The 17,113-nt window shown below is 40.5% G+C and overlaps 1 protein-coding gene across 6 annotated transcripts in view; it reads right to left on the reverse strand.

The window, feature by feature from the left end:
* Window positions 1–17,113, reverse strand: part of ARHGEF28 (Rho guanine nucleotide exchange factor 28) — a 205,320-nt gene that overhangs the window by 40,093 nt on the left and 148,114 nt on the right. For all 6 annotated transcript variants that reach the window (XM_066602904.1, XM_066602905.1, XM_066602906.1 and 3 more), the window contains 7 exons: window positions 15,070–15,193; window positions 10,988–11,114; window positions 8,313–8,368; window positions 6,354–6,405; window positions 4,852–4,987; window positions 4,605–4,726; window positions 2,762–2,902 (listed from right to left, as the gene is read on the reverse strand). In XM_066602904.1, coding sequence (XP_066459001.1) covers window positions 2,762–2,902; window positions 4,605–4,726; window positions 4,852–4,987; window positions 6,354–6,405; window positions 8,313–8,368; window positions 10,988–11,114; window positions 15,070–15,193 — 758 coding nt within the window. The remainder of the gene's footprint in view (window positions 1–2,761; window positions 2,903–4,604; window positions 4,727–4,851; window positions 4,988–6,353; window positions 6,406–8,312; window positions 8,369–10,987; window positions 11,115–15,069; window positions 15,194–17,113) is intronic.

Consider the following 17,113-nt stretch of genomic DNA (forward strand, 5'->3'; position numbering starts at 1 on the left):
TTGTGGTTGGAGTCTAATTATTAGTCGACTATGCCATTATGTCCTCTAGAAAAGATGAAAATTAATGGAAACCAGATCGAATAGTATCCAAAGTTAGCATCTTTGCGCTCTGCTTGTTTGATTAAAGAGACAGTCAATGGATCCGTTATGGTTGTAGTTTGATTACATGTTTTTGGGTATTCAAAAATGAAACCTGGTGACAGATAGCTAGATGTAGACAATAAAGAAATATGAACCCAGCCTAGCATTAGTCAGACTACTGTGGGAGCTGTTTAACAGATACATTAAAAGCCTTTACATGATGAATCCATTGAAAGAATGCCTATGATTGAAAAGAATACAGTTTGGCATCATAATAGCCACCATAAGAAAAGGTTGTTGTTCTCAGTAAGACAAACAAAGTAATCTTGTAGAGATTATACTTTTTTCATTGCTAAAAAAAAAAGAAATGATAATACAGCAAGCTTTCAAAACTACTTAGGTCTGTTCATCAGGCTGGTAACCATCAGGCTGACACAAGCCTAATGGAAGAAGCCTAAATAGCCTCAAAAGCCTGAGCTGTTAACATAATTTCTTTCTGCTAGCCATTAAAAAGTATCATAAGTAGAGATGAGCGAGTATACTCCCTAAGGCACATTATTCGAGTGAGTAGTGCCTTAGCCGAGTATCTCCCCGCTCGTCTCTAAAGATTCGGGGGCTGGCAACGGTGACAGGTGAGTTGTGGCGGGGAGCGGGGGGGAGAGAGGGAGAGAGAGCTCTCCCCTCCGTTCTCCCCTGCCGCTCCCAAATCTTTAGAGCCGAGCGGGGAGATACTCGGCTAAGGCACTACTCGCTCGAGTAATGTACCTTACCGAGTATGCTCGCTCATCTCTAATCATAAGTACAAGATTTTATTTTCTTTTGTCAACATTTTAGTCTATGAGTCACAAATTGCACTTACAATAAAGTCCTGTTTAATAGATCGGTCATGAAAAGTTATTGAAAGCTTAGGATGTATCCGTAAAACAGATGCCATACAGAGGCAGCCATCACCCACATGCTAATATGGTATTGGTTAAATGGATACAGGTTTTTTTCCACCGAAGATTATGCTGGATGGAACAGTGTAGTTTATTAGCCCATTTCATTCTCTTGATGTATAAATAGCCAGACGGATACTAAATGGACATTTTTAGCCTCCACCTGATAACAAACCCCAAGGATACATTTAGCATGTATGTTATGTGCCATCCCATCATATACTTATATTTAGCGAGAGCTCAGCCTAATCGGTCTATAGATTGAACAAAAAAAAAAAAAAAAAGGACACGGAGTTGCTACATACTAGCTATAACAGACATATATGTTTCTCCATAGAAAATCCTACAATTAAGATCCATTACCCCAGTTGGCTAACCTATGAAACTCAATTTCCCAGCCCAGCTTACAATCTAATTTAGCATTTTTTGATACATTAATACCTCCAATTATCATATAGGCATGATATTTAAGCCATCCAACAACTGTGAAATGGCTTTCAGATCTGCCGGGGAAATAGCAGACATGTCGAGGACATGGAATGGTTGCTTGACCTGCATAAAACCTCTTCTATCAGGACACAGGATTTCCCGTTTTGGTCTCCAGACGATTATTCGAAGGTAAAAGCGCAGAAACACTATAATCCTGTTTATATTCAGCCAATGGAAAGAAACCATTTGACAAAGAACTATAAACATTACTGGATAGAGTCTGAAAATGACTCTTTGAAGAACATAAACAGGAACCAACCCTAGACAGTGTGGAAAAATGGACTTCCTCAACTGTTCTGGTAGAAGAGCAGCTTAAAAAAGGTCAAACATATAAGAAAATTATTTCAAACTTGTAGCTTGCACCCCAGATACTTTGGACTTGTTGAAGATTTCAACTGAAGAAGCGAGGAGACAAACTGAGCATAAGCACTGACATTTCTGATTTGTCGATCTCTGTACATTTTTGCTCAACTTATTGTATTACACTGAATGAACACTTTATTAGGAGACCTCAATCTGGTAGCAAATCGGACCTCCTCCTTTGGTCTTCAAAGCCACAGCAATTCCTTGTGGCATGGCATAGCCACTGGGTGTTGAAATCATCAAGAAAGGGTTCAGCGATGCATGCTGCTTGCACCAAATTCTGACCATCTCGTTAGCATGGTGGAACAGAAATCTGGATTAATCTGACCAAGTGAGGTTTTTTCACTGCTCAGTTATCCAACTTTTGGATTATTTTACCCAGTAAAGTCTTGCCTTACGGTTTCTCTTAGACAGCAATGACACTGGAACAGGTCATCTGCGATTATAACCTATTCATAATAAGGAACGGCAAGACACTGTTGCACAAGAAAATCCCAGCAGGTTGGCAGTCTTTAAAATCCTGGCCTCAGCTAGTCTAGTTCCGATGAGCAGGTAGTTGCTCAGATTCTCCCATTTTAATGTGGATTCAAACTGAGACTGATCCACAGAAAACGTGTCACTTGATTTGATGCTGCACTATGAGATCATGTGTTTAATTTCCATACTGTGAGGCTCAAATCGTGAAAGAGCCGATGTCTAACGTGGCCATTCAGTGTGCAAGTCAATTAATGGGAACAGTGAGAGCTAGAGAACGATTCTTCTACTGATCCGTTCTTGCATTATACAAACATACCAAATAAAAACAATATAAACAATAAAGAGAAATTAGAAATGTACTACAATGTTCCTGCTTATTTCCTTCCCATATAGAGTTTTGTGAAGTAACTTACCAAAAATAACATCCTGTCTTTTGATGACATTTTTTTCTTGCTTATGGCAGAAAGACGATTCCACGACTGAGCTCCAAGACTCCGCCTCAAACTCCAGAACATCACTACTGAAATCCGTCCACAGGGCCGAGTCCACTACATCTGGGTACAATAGTAAATTTAGTTTTTGAATTCTTGTCTAATAATCAGTTTGTTGTATTACAATTACAAGCAGCTAAAGGGCCACTCTGATGCTTTTTTTCCCCATTTGTGCTGTAGCTATTCTCCCAGTATACATAACTGAGCTAGTTAATTTTCGCTATGAAACTCCTGTTTTGTTTTTTTTTACCCTTAGATGGTCATGTGATCTCAAGTCTGATCAGCTCAGATCTACTTGGGTTTATGTTGTCTGAAACTAGTCAATTTCTCAGTTTGGGTGATACAGTTACATTGACCCTACCATAGAAACTGCCTAGAGGGGCACACAGGCACTTCTGTCACATAGTTATAATAGAGGAGATCACAGCTCCTCTTCCTCTTGACTGTATACTTATGGTCTGTAGCTTATTTAGGTGAATATAGAAGGTAATTATAAATTAAACTGTTCCCCCGGCAGGCAGAATAGCTAGCCTCTAGTTAATGCTGTGCTGATGCATCATGGGATAGATTTGTAAGTGGAAGTAAAAAAATCTCACTCTCAAGATGGTGCTTGATAAGCATCAAATAGGAAGCTGCACCACATGGAAGTAGCTGCAATACACAAAGGAGGCCTCCAAAGTGAGATAGGCAATCAGGTGAGGGAGACATGGATGCTTTTTTTGTTGAAGTGGCCCTTTAATCTGTGAATACTGTACTTTATAATTCTGAATAATGAGATGTTGATGTGCGGCACACCTGCTCTATAAGCAGGACTTAACAGTTGCGATTATTTCTGTAATACTATACTGTGGTCCCTCAGGTAACAATATGGTCAACTTACAATCTACTTTCTTGGATGCTTGTAACTCAAAATCAAAATGATTACACAATGCAGCAGACATTGACGACCTCTATCACACACACAAACATTTGGTTGCAAGACCGAAGGCAGTCAGGATGTCAATTTTATCAGACAAATTCCTATAATGGACCCCCACTAATCACTGTGCTTCTATCCACTGAGTTATTTATACTGCTTACAACAGCTGTCTTTGATATGTAAAGATTTTCTTTATATTACTTATGAGCTCAGTTTTCTTCAATTTTTCTTATTTCGGGGAGATACTTTGTTGTTTTCAGAACTAATTACCAATTTTCCACTAGGTTATGGTCTCATAAGGGTTGTGCCAAGTTAAAAAGCATTGAAAATTGCCAAGTAGAAGCATTCGGAAATCACCAGTACTCTCACTGAAATGAATACAGCGGCAAAGTGTATAGACTACCTCCGATCCATTCATGTGGAGGCTTCAGGACCCCTGTTCGAGATCAGTGGGAGCCCCAGCAGTCGGACCCTCATTCATCATAAAGTTATCCTCTATCCTGTGAATAGGGATTATTATTATAACTTGGGACAACCCCTTTAAATTACAATATTGATTCACTTTGGGAGTACCACTATAATCTCGAAATATTGTAACTTGAGAGAGAACACTGTTGCTAGATTTCACAGGATGTGCATCATGGGGACATGAAATCCTCTCTGAGCTGTGTGCCTTGTAAGTCTCCTCACCCACCTCCTAGGTATCTCCACATTCCTTCTGGGTGCTCTCCTTAAGGAGAGACGACACCCCTTCCGACCCACATAAACTATGAATATCAAAGATAGTTTCTAGAGTCTAAAATCTCATCAGGTAACGTTCGGTTTGTTATTAAGTATCCAATTAACCTTCAATGGGGAAAGCATCCATCGACGGAGAGGTTCCCATTGACTGCAGCAGCTCTTCTGACTGTGATCTTGACCGAGAGCCACTTGTGTCCCCATCAGATTCCAATGACTGGTCTGACCTCCTATATAGTAAGAGGCTATGGTGAAGTTGAGGTTCATGTACATGTTATATGAACAAACAGAAGGGACAGGCTACTAGTAAACTGTCCATTTAATTTAGAATTTCAGGGTCCTAAAATGGTCATACCTGTCTATACCTGATACAGGCACGCCTCGGCAGGGTGCGTTGGGCGCCTGGCCAGAGTCTCTTTTCCCTATGGACATTGATGTTGAGGGAGGTGATGCAGAGATAACAGGTTGAGGGATGTCCTTGAAGGATGAATCTGTAATGTAGCAACAAAATGGTATTAATATGCAGACATCACATCAGTAACTTTAAGAACATTACAGAGCTCAGTAGCAAAATGATAGATCAAGACCACCAAGTCACAATGAACTGGAGAAATAGTCAGCTCACCCAGTCTATGTATTCCACCCCACAGAAGCAAAGAACCACTATTAATAATCATAGAAGAAATTAATGTTTTCCAGCTACTTGGACGTTAAAAATCTATGAGCAGTCCTGAAGTGCTTAAGAAGTAACAGATGAAATCTGATTGACATCCTAACCTGATCTGTTTCATGGATCCAGTTTCTATGACTTCCCCCAGTGGTTTTATAAAGTAGAGCCACGTAGTCAGCTTTGTGGTTTAAAGGTTTATGGACACCTCACTAAAAAGGTCATATCATCACAATAGTCTATAGTGTGAGGAGATACAGTACTATTAGTGGTGGTGAGGGAATCTGCTAGTTCAGACCCCCAACGTTCCCAAAAGTAGGTGACCAGAACGACTTCAGAGCACCCAAACTCTTTTGCTACAATTTTGACATCTCCAACCATTGGAAAGCTCTGAGAAAATGTAAATTTCCAGTAAAAACAAAAAAACAAAAAAAAAACAGTGCCATCGAAGTCTATATATTCTACAGAGTGGTCCAGTAGGGAAAATCTATGTCAGAGGTGCTACGGTATTAGAAGCCTATCTTCTTCGTGTGTATAATAGTGCTGCATATGCAAAGCTACTTTCCCCAAAAAAGGGTGAATATCTTGATGGAGCCACTGGTGCCCATCATGCGACAAATTCAACATTGTGTCATGGTTTCTGTTTGCAATGGAAAAACACTGGACAGAACCTTAGCTAAATGTCCTCTTCAGTCTCAGAGACCCCCATCTCCTTAGCAGGCAGCTATGGAGTTTATGATAGCTGGAGATGTCCAATTCTTTTAAGATACACAGCAGAAGAGTATACTTCTATTATCTCTAATATAGCTGTAGTCACATTAGCGTCAAGTTATCTTAAGATATCACTATACAACAAATAGTGCTGGTTTGACTATAAATCTGCATGGGTACAAGACACTAGATACTGTCAGCGAGTCAATGTCAGTGACCATCTCTATAACTGCTTGCAGAAGAATGCAGAGCGGAGTTAATGCACAAAAATAAAGTTCCATTAAAACCCCAATGACTATATAACATATGCCTTTTAACCCTAATGACTTGGGCAGAGCTGCAATAACAAACCTGGCCTCTGAACAAGCATGGCACTGTTCTAGGGAAAAAGTAAACCATTTTTTCTAATCTCATACCAGCATATTCTAATATGTCAGAGATTGTAGACACAATTAAGTGTCATATAAGTTCCCACTTACTTGAAATGACAGCCGGCTGTTTATACTTTGGATTATATCGGTCCTGAAACTTCTATACAAGCAAAAAAAGATATATTTTAATTAATATACTGTGGTACAGAAAAATAATTGTCCAGGCTGAAAAGGCTCATGACTTCCTCTACGATGAGGACTGTGAGCAAGAACAAACATAATATGGCTCTGGTGTGTCACAATAGTAGAACTCCATTTCTAAACTCCATTATACGGTCTGCTGAGTTGGTAACATGCAATGGTTTACACTTGTTACTATTGTTTTTCTCTACTCTCCAGCCAGGATCTATCACTGCAGACAGATCCATAGATCCTCAGCTAGAGACAAAAGGTGCGTCAGACCAGAAACACATTATATACCAAGGCAGGTTCATGGAAGGATTGAAAGACCTGGCACAGATTGCAGGTTAATGTGATAAGCCGACGGCAGGTCTAATGACGAGACACATTTATGTCCACCAGTCTACTGCACACAATACAGCTAGATACTAAAATGATAGCAGTTAATGGGAATCTAGCAATATCATTATGGCATGAGACCTTCCCATGAATACTGAATAGGATGCACCGCAGTGCTGTCATGGGTTTCTAGTGAAGTCATCGCCTGTACTCCCATGAATACGGTTTCACTAACACAACTCTGTTCACAGCATGCAGGCGACACCTTATAGAAAGGAGATTATTGCATTTCACTGAAAATTAATGCATTAAGTATAATAATGTATTCTTTTTTTATTTACAACAGAATATACACCATATACGAATATAATAATATCAAACCGCACCTCTTGTATATGATCTTTCAACACAAATGCTAGTGAATGCCCTTATAATCTCCCATCTAAACTACTGCTACCTCCAATCCAACCTCAATTCTGTTGCCCAGCTAAGCCACCTCTGACGAGCTCTTCAATGGCTGCCTGTTCCCCAGAGAATCCAATTCAAGATATTATCAATGTTATAGGAGTCTGTCCACTACCTGTCTCCTTCATATATCTAGCCTAATATCCTGATAACGTCCCACATGTAATCTGCGGTCCTCCCAAGACCTCTTCCTCTGTTCTCCCTTAGAGCTCTTTCACATGGGCGTTGCGATTTTCGTCCATCCGCATCGCAGGCTAAATCTCCCATTTTCTCACCCCAGTTCACACAGCCAGACAATGCCGTATGTACAGCGTAGGCTGGAGTTTCTCTTCCTGCCCTTGCTGGCTGATCACGGCAACAGAAGCTCCCATAGGAGCTCCCACTCTCTCCTCCCCCCCCCCCCCCCGCTACCCCCTGCTCACTCCCGCAACTCACCGATCTCCCCCGCCAGCGCCCGAATCTTTAGAGACGAGCGGGCAGGTATTCTCATAAGGCACTACTCACTCGAGTAGTTTGCCTTAGCGAGTACGCTCGCTCACCTCTAGACAAGTCCTATCTTTTCTGGCTGTGCGTAAAAGCACCCAGACGAAATGCACACCATATGCGCTAGCTTTTCCAGTGTGCCGAACTTACGCGGTGGAAAATCGCTCATCTGAATGGATGCAATGGAATCCAATGCTTCAGATGGTCACGATATTCAGGCGGCGTTTTATCGCCTCTCCACCAACTTGCAAAGTCTCAAAAAAGTAGAAAATAAAAATTTCTTCAAAAAAAGCCTACAACCTACTGTTAACCTGCCGTAACCAAAACTTTGAGCGACTTCTACTCCACACACTGTCTCCTTCCCCCTCCCTTTAGGTTTGTAAGCCCTCATGGGCAGGGTCTTTTCTCCCTCTGTAGTGATTTATTAGTCATGTAGATATTTAATGTTCCGGTCTGCTTATATACATAATGTACTTAAATCCCTCTTCTCATAGGCATGACACCTTAAAATGACAATATCTCCTGAGAAACGGGGAAGGGGGGGGTAATATTAATGACCTCCTTTATCCTTTTGCACATCTTATGCCATTTTATACTCACCTTTGAACATGCAGGAGCAGCATCTTTACAGGCCTTGTGAACATTCACATTACAATCTGAAAAACAGGAAAAATACTATTAAATCCTATATAAACTTTCGAAACCTCACAGGAAATGCGCTAGCCATATATCTGTATCAATGCTGCTATACTGCGGAATGGGAGAGGAGCCAAGTAGGTGTAGGAAGATTTATAGGACATCCAATGCGGGTCTGCTAAACTCTCCTATGAAACTGTGGACAGACTTTGTTCCATTGTAATTGTGCTCATCAAGATAAGATGGGGAGAGAACGTCTGATGGTTAGAACTATAAAACTGTACATGATGCTTTCAGTTGAATCGGTCTCATATACTACTACCATATGCTGCATTTGATTCTTAAAACTAAACTCGTGTCCATAGAGATGTAGAATGTGCCAAACAAAAATGTCAATTCCCAGTCATAGTTACAAGGCTTGTATAAACAGTCTGACATTGACTTGCAGCAATGCTGCCTTCCAATAGGTGGCGCTGCGGAGGTATTGTTCCATCTTCCTTATTTGCATGCTACCCAGAGGAGCATGAATGGCCTTATAAGTCTCCTCACTCACTCACCTTCTTGGTGCTCTCCCTAAGGAGAAAAGATAGCGTTCCTGAAACAACCGTTGGACGTGTCTGTTTATTTAACACACGTGAACACAATTTTCACAGCCACTGACATATAATTAATGTCGGACTACCACATGGTAAAGACATGGTAGATAGAAGGTCAATGACTGGTATAAATAACGAAGTCTACCTGAAGACAGAAATAGCTACTGTATAGCTGCATATGTAGAGTATTCTCATTAGAATATTAATGGGTTCTCTCCAGTGATAGTGCTTATATACCTGTACAATTATAATCACATCACAGCATCATTCTCATAGAACGCAAAAGGACTGATACTCTATACATATGAAATAGTTTAGCTTTGTCTTTTAACTCTAAAAAGTCTCAAAAATTTGCAACTTTTGGCCATTTTATGCTTCTCACTTCATTTTTCTGAAGCAAAGGGAAAAGGGGGTAGGAGGGTGGTTTGTGACTTGTAAGGTTTTTAGACATTTAACAATTGCAACTTTTTTTTTTCAAAACAGTCGCAAAATTTGTTGCAATCTCATTCCACTTGGTGTATGGCGTAAAACTGCTTCCACATCTCTAGGCATATTTAAAAGTGTGACTATTATATCATCAGCCTGCACAACGGTGACAAACTTGTTGCAAATATTAGCAACTTAAGGCCCAATTACGTGGAGCGATGATCGCTCAAAAATCGCTAAAAAACGATTGTTTCAGCGATAATCGGTGCGTCTAAACGCGCCCATCGCGCACTTTTTGTGCACTGCTAGCTGATCATTAAATTCAGTCCAACCTAAAAATCATCGTTCAGCCTTATCAGCAGTTCTCCACGGGTAGTGCTGATAGCATTGTTTCCCATTGGAGAACAAAGGATCTGAATGCAGATAAAAGCCCTCGGGCTATTAATTGCTTTCAGCTAAGGCTTCATTTGCACACTTAATTGCTCTCAAGTAGCTGAGTAGCTACTGAATAGTTTATGCAAAATGATCGCTCAAAGCTGTCACTCAAACTGTCGTTTCAGCGATCATCGCTCCGTGTAAATGGGCCTTTAGCCTCCCACAAAACTAACTTTAAAATAACGCCATATAATATACAACCCCCCTCTATCACGCAATTGGTGCATTGGGGCAGGAGATAAAGTATTACAGGCTGCTGTGATAGCACTCACTACACATCTAATAATTACATGGAGAGATTTTCTAAACTATTGAAGTGCAGGGGGAACCTTGAAGAATGGCGGCTACTGAGAGCTGGAAGGAGTAGGGAATCTAATTGTATAATCAGCTCTATTAGCACTTACATTGTCCTCTAGGACGATGTAAATAATTAAAGGGTCCTTTTACATGGGACGACTCTTATGGCCCTTTTACACAGAACAAGAATCTCACGATTCTTGTTTACGCGAATGAACAATTGGTGACATCACCGGCTTGTTCGCGCTCAGGCAGCCTGTTTAGACTGTTCTTGTTCACTTATCTTTAGTCTTTCATATTCTCATGTGAAACACTGAACAATCAGGGGTTAAACTGCCCAACAAATAAATGAGTCGACACCGATTTTTAAGCTGGCTGAAACTGAACAAACGAAAACCTCCTGATTTTCATTAGACATTGACTCACATTTAAATTGACTTATTAATGTTCACTTTAGTTCTTTTGAACGGTTTTGTGAATGAGAATTGCTCGTCTAAACACATCATTGGGCACAGACCGTTGTCTTTTGACACAAGAGCAATAATAACTTACTGAATGGAAGCGGAGTGCGCCGGAGATCTCTTCCAGTCACCCGCCTCCATTCACAGCAAATAGGCAGTTGTTCATAGATGAATATGGTTTGATTTTTATGCAGAAGTTGAACGATGAATGATAAGCAAACAAATTATCGGCCATTGTTCACTCGTTTACGTTAAAGGATTCAGTTTCGCACAATCAAGTGATAAACTGAACACACCCGCTCCATGTAAAAGGGTCCTAATGCATAAACTGCACCAGCTAAATCAATCACGAGTGCCATACATCGGAGACTGAGGTGGGTCTCACTGGTTTGGTAAATTCCATCTCACATTCACACGTACTTACTGGAACATTGTAATGACTCTTTTCCCAGGAGAGCCTTTTCACACACCAAACATGGAACCACACCTGAGAACGTGCCCGTTACAAACTGATGTCTGTTCACCTTCTCCTTCGTCTCCTTGTTTTTGGTCTTTGCCAGATTTTGCAAAGGAAAAGGAAAAACATTAAATGAAATAAATTGACAAAATGTAACAATCATTAGGTAGGAGCTGACAAAATCAGAATGTATGTGACTGTACACATTTCAGGAAAGAGAAAATCAAATGGCCTCCTCAACGTGAAAGGCTGATAGATTCTCCTTTGAACGAGCCAACCATGTATCTGTCTGTTTGAATAACTTCATTGTTAGCTCGTTCGCTCTCGCCCAGCCTGTTTACTCATTCAAATGATAATCAGCTCGTCTAAAAGGACCCTTACAAATGGCCACTAGATGGGGAGTAATCACGACCTACAGCAGTGTCCACAACATACTGTAGTAGATTGCAGTCTATCAGTAAACCACACATCAGGGATGGATAGTTCTTGATGTTACGCCACCACCACACAAAAGCACACTGTGTAAGTAACTACAGTATATCTGCTAGCATTACTAGTGTATGATCACTTAATTCATATGTGCCTATGGTAAACCCAACATGTATTTACAGAAGATCCACGGCAGAATTCTGGGGTGGATACTTGAATTTCTGCTGCGTATTCGCTTGAGGATTTGCACTATTCAATGTGTCTTATTCAAGTGGGGAGAATTCATAGTTTTTCATGTAGAATTTATTTTCTTACATTCATTGGAGATTTGATGAGGATTTCAGCGCAAATTCTGTACTGAAATCGTTATCACATCCTGAATGTGTAAGTGGTACGATACCAGGATCATCTCTAAAGTTAAAAAAGGTTTACTTCAATTTCTCCTCTTAGCGATGTGCCAGTTTATCCCTAAACTACAGAAATCTCCATCACCTCCCACAAGATTGATGTAGTTGGAGGCCCTGGATAATTTAATGTACACGGAAGACCTTTGTACTAATGAGGATAATAGGTATTCCAGCTTTTATTCAGTCTGGGCTTCTTGGATTCTTTTTTTTGTTCTTTTTTACCAAAAACTGGCTCCTAAGTGATGTTGTACCTCCATAATTATATATCCTTGCCGGTAATTTTAACAAAAGTCGAGTCTCTTTTGGGCCTCCCCTGCTGTCGTACATATTAGATCTACCTTTATTAGAGATGAGCGAGCATACTCGCTAAGGGCAATTGCTCGAGCGAGCATTGTCCTTAGCGAGTACCTGCCCGCTCGAGAGAAAAGGTTCGGCTGCCGGTGCGGGTGAGCGGTGAGTTGCGGCAGTGAGCAGGGGAGAGCGGGGAGGGGGGGGGGGGGGGGGGAGAGAGGGAGAGAGAAATCTCCCCTCCATTCCGCCCCACTCTCCCCCGCTGCTCCCTGCCCACCGCCGGCAGCCGAACCTTTTCTCTCGAGCGGGCAGGTACTCGCTAAGGGCAATGCTCGCTCAAGCAATTGCCCTTACTGAGTATGCTCGCTCATCACTAACCTTTATTTTCCTTTTCCCTATCTCACTTTCTTCAACCTTCTACCCTCCCTCCTTTTCTTCCGCCTTCCTTTCATCTTGGGTTTATAAAAGTTAGTTTTGAGCCACTCGTTTCGTGGTTAAAAACCAGTTTACTCCTTTTATTAAGAATTAAAAGACTAACTTTCAGTAGTCTTTTAGCAAAGACTACTTCTAATGTGATACAGATTCAAAATTGTGTGGGGCTCCCACTGTGAACTTGTTCTTCACTGGATTTCTAGCACTTCCATAAAAAATATATATATATTTTTAATCTGAATGTACAAATGGACCTTTATGAAAACAGTGAAGGATCTGCAAAGTAGCACGCAAAATTGGAGCAGAATCTTCACGTGCCACATTTACAGATGCAGCAAACATTAATTTGATAGTAGTATGACAGCCTAACAATGTACTACAATGCTGTAAATCGAGCTATAACACGCCAGTCATGTTAACAATTCCTGCATCTCTACCTGTCCCTGTTCCTCATGGATCATCTACGTTGACCTTAACAATTAGCAAATCCTATAGTAAAAAGTTTAGACCATTCGTGACCTACAGAGTAGACTAAAACAAAAAGAAACTATAGTTTGAGTAATGCACTCCAAAGTGTACTGGGGTTACTAGTAATCAATTCTGCATCTCAGAGTCCAGATTTTGGGCTGTAACTTCTACCCCTTCTATGATACATCTGCTGGCTAACATGCATTTGAACTTGGAAAGGTCCCTGTCTCTTCGTAGAACTACTACACTTAATATATCAAGGCCAATGTCTCTCATAGACCACAAATAAGCAGGGGGTTTACTAAACTGGACACAGAGGACATGAGTCATATTTAATATAATGAGAGAAAATGAGTAACATACTTAAAGGCTCAGACAATAATTAGATTTATTCTTCATCAGCATAGCAATGTTGTTATGCGAAATTATATTTCCCTCAAACATGTCAGAAATGACCAAGTGTGAGCAGTTAATGTTCAATATCTATCAAAAAAAATGATGGGGAAGACAAATTCGATAATATATTACACCGCTGATGCATGCTAAAGCAATTAGGTTTAATAAAGCAGTATGGGACTCCTGCCAGATATCCGCAAGTGTAAAAACACATCTGATACAGGCTTATTACAGATGATCTTCCCGATATGAACCCCTTATAACGCCCGTTTAATGGTGCTCAGATACATACATTTGACATGCATGGAAACAGAAACTCAAAGTTTCATTTAGCAAAACTGCCTAACAGTAAGACGGTCCCTGTTGCCCATAGCAGCCAATCACAGCGCAGCTCTCATTTTCTCAAGCTGCGGAGGTAAAACGAGAGCTGTGCTGTGATTGGTTGCTCTGACCAACAAGAACCGTCTTACTGTTGGACAGTTTTGCTAAAGAGAAGAATTGTCCCTTATAGTGTCACTTACTTGGTGCTCTGTATCCTTTCTGCTAATTTCATAAAAGCAGGTACAGTTCACCACCAGTATTTGGGAGTCTATGCTTTATCGACTAAAGGGCTCCCATACACATTAGTATTTAATCGTATGAACCCACCAATTTTGATGGGCCTGGATAATTCTAGTGTGCATGGACGGGTGGGCTCTATTTTTCCCTTAGAGACGTGAAAAGAAGAATCAGGCCTGTTGAATTTCAACACCCAATCCTTCTATGTCCCTAGAGATAAGCGTCACTAGAGCTCTCTGGATGCAGCTTACCACCCTAAACAGCCGAGGCTTCATGTGTAGAGATGAGCCGGGGGGAAACCACTGTCGGCTGTACAATTATTTTATCAATAGCTGTCCAAGGTGCGGCCCCTTAATTATGTGAAGGTTGAGGGGTTTCTTAATATTTTATGTACTTCATAGCGCTCAGTAAAACATATTCTAGAAGTAACTGTGGTCACTGAAACCAACACGCTGAGTGCATTATTATATATGATGTTCTTGTATACATATTATTTGTACGTATTGCTCAGGGGTCGGTAAGAGAGAGTTCACAAGTGACAGATTTGTGGTAGGAATTTCTGAATGGGGTTTGTAAAAATCCATGTATCGGCTGCAAAAAACACTCCATTCAGATGTGCGAACTCGACTTTCAGGGATCATTCATACGGACGTATGAAGTCGTCTAAATATGCAGCGTATTTACGTGACTAAAATATACGTTCCATGCGTAATGCGTCTTCTATTCATAGAGGGATCTCCATACTAAGTTGTTCACAAGTCGTTCAAATAGGAATGACCAACTTCACATCACAAGTTTTGATCAACCAGCAACTATTCTTTTGGTAAGCTGAAATGAACCAACTAGTGACTTATCGCTTGTCACCTTGTTGCTGCCGTGTTTAGACTGAACAACTATCACTAGAATTCACTCTTCCGAGCGATTATTCGACTGATAGTCATCCATTGCAAAAAGATCATAGCAAAATAAAAGTTAAATGGTGGCTCAGTGAAGTTAAGAAATATAAGTGGATTTTGTTTGTACTCTATAAAGAGCATCTCAACGAAATAAACAGGTAATAGCAGTCACCTTGTTTTTGTTCCGGGTACTAGACATCCTACTCCGCAAGAAGCTGAAAGTGCGACTAACTTTGTTCTTCTCACATTCTGGTTTTGCCGGAGCCATATACCTATCCCAATCCTCCTCTTCAATCCTGGAGAAAAGAAAGTATTCACTGTAAAATTTACATATGCATGGATGGAAAAAGTGTAGGTTCTGTGTATCCAATGACCCAATCCCAACTCTCCCCTGGAGGCAGATGTCAGAGGAAAGAAAGACTGACTATGTTGGATTTCAACAGGAGGTAACATGCTGCCCATGGTGTCCAGCATCAGCTTATTCCACTCTCCAACTTGAAAACATAAGCATGCCTGGCCAAAGAATAACTGAGTCTGAGCATTCACTCGACAGGTAATGAAGTTGTATGGGTACCTTTATTTTAATATGATTTGTTATTAGTCTTAGGTTTATGACCACCATAGACAGAGGATTGTCGGGAGACGTGATCAAAATTTTGCAGAATCTGCCAAAGTTCTGCAGATAAATATCTCCTATTCATGCCCAGCTTTATACCCATGGCCAGCTTAGTATTAGTGCAGTATGTCTCCACCAAAAGTATATGGGTTGGCCGGGATCAGCTATAGGTAATGCCCTGGTCACGCCCAAAGCTCCCGATTGGGGTACTTGTGTACCATGCATCCACTGGTCGCGGGAGCCAATCGGGAGCTTTGGGCGTGACCTGGGCGTTACCTCTAACTGAGCCTGGCCAACCAATACCTCTGGTGGAGACATACTGCACTAATACCGGCTAGCTTTATGCCCATGGCCAGCTTTACTACAATTTCAAAGAAGAGCACAAAAATCACAGCAAATAAATAAAATAAAATCAGCTTAGCACTTCTGGCTATACATTCTAGTGATCAGGAGGGGTCTTATCATATATCAAAAGATTTCATTAAAGAACTGTGGCCTTTTAAATAAAATCATTCATTTTTAGTTTAAAAATAAAAGCCAACACCCTGACCTGACATTTGTCTGACTTCACTGCCGCTTGAGGCAGCAAAAGAGAAGCAGACTGTCTCAAAATTCTTTACCAAGTAGAGGTAAAGGAAATTGTGCCGTCTCACTTAAATAGGCAAGAAGGTTTTACCAAGAATCAGTAAAAAAAAAAAAAAATAAACATGCAGAATGTGTTCTAAGACATGAAACAAATGATGGACAGCATGTCCCTAACACACATCTGTAGAGCAGCTGCAGCCCAATTATGTTGGAGACATACAAGTTATCAAGTACAGTAAGTGACTCATCACACTTTTATAAAAACCATTTATATTGTTATCTACCATGACTGCTATTTCTGGAATTCCTATTATGCAACAAATACCTTCTTATTGAAGTCACTTCTATTCAAGAAAAGTACAATGGAAAATACCAAATAAGATTTGTGGTCAGCTGGATTTTTTGGTATGTTATTTCTTTTTAATTTTTTTTTTATTTCTGTAAAACTGACACAAACACGTAATCATGTTCCTGATGTAATAAATCATGCATGAGATGCATTCATATGGCAAATGTGACTAAGATATGAGAGAATCAATATTGTACTGCATGCCAGGTATATCCCCGCTTTTGCTAGCCCAGTAAATGTTTGGTCATGTAAGCAGAAAAAATAAAAGGTGAACATTTACTTCAAAAATATCCTCACCAAAATTGGAGCCAAACCTCTGAATGGAACCCAGCCTAGTTTTTCAGCAAATGGATTCACGAGGGCGATATTCATGTCCATGTTCTGTCTATATATGCAATTGACTGCACAAGGACAGCACAGTGATATCCAGATGTAGTGACAGCAGCACAAATCCAGGTGCAATAAAAGAATTTTCTTTATTCCATCTCCCCTTGAGAGGGTATTTTTCCCATTTTTTGTGCTGTTGGTTTTTCACTTCTATACAAGAACAGCACAGTGACTCATTACAGCCAATAGGGCTATACAGACAGGCTGTAAAAAGTTGTAGCATGTCCTATTCTGGTCCAAACCTTCGAATGACAGTCACTAATTCAACTGAAAAGGTGC

The sequence above is a fragment of the Eleutherodactylus coqui genome, chromosome 5 (assembly GCF_035609145.1).
Source record: "Eleutherodactylus coqui strain aEleCoq1 chromosome 5, aEleCoq1.hap1, whole genome shotgun sequence".
Classification (NCBI taxonomy): Eukaryota; Metazoa; Chordata; class Amphibia; order Anura; family Eleutherodactylidae; genus Eleutherodactylus; species Eleutherodactylus coqui.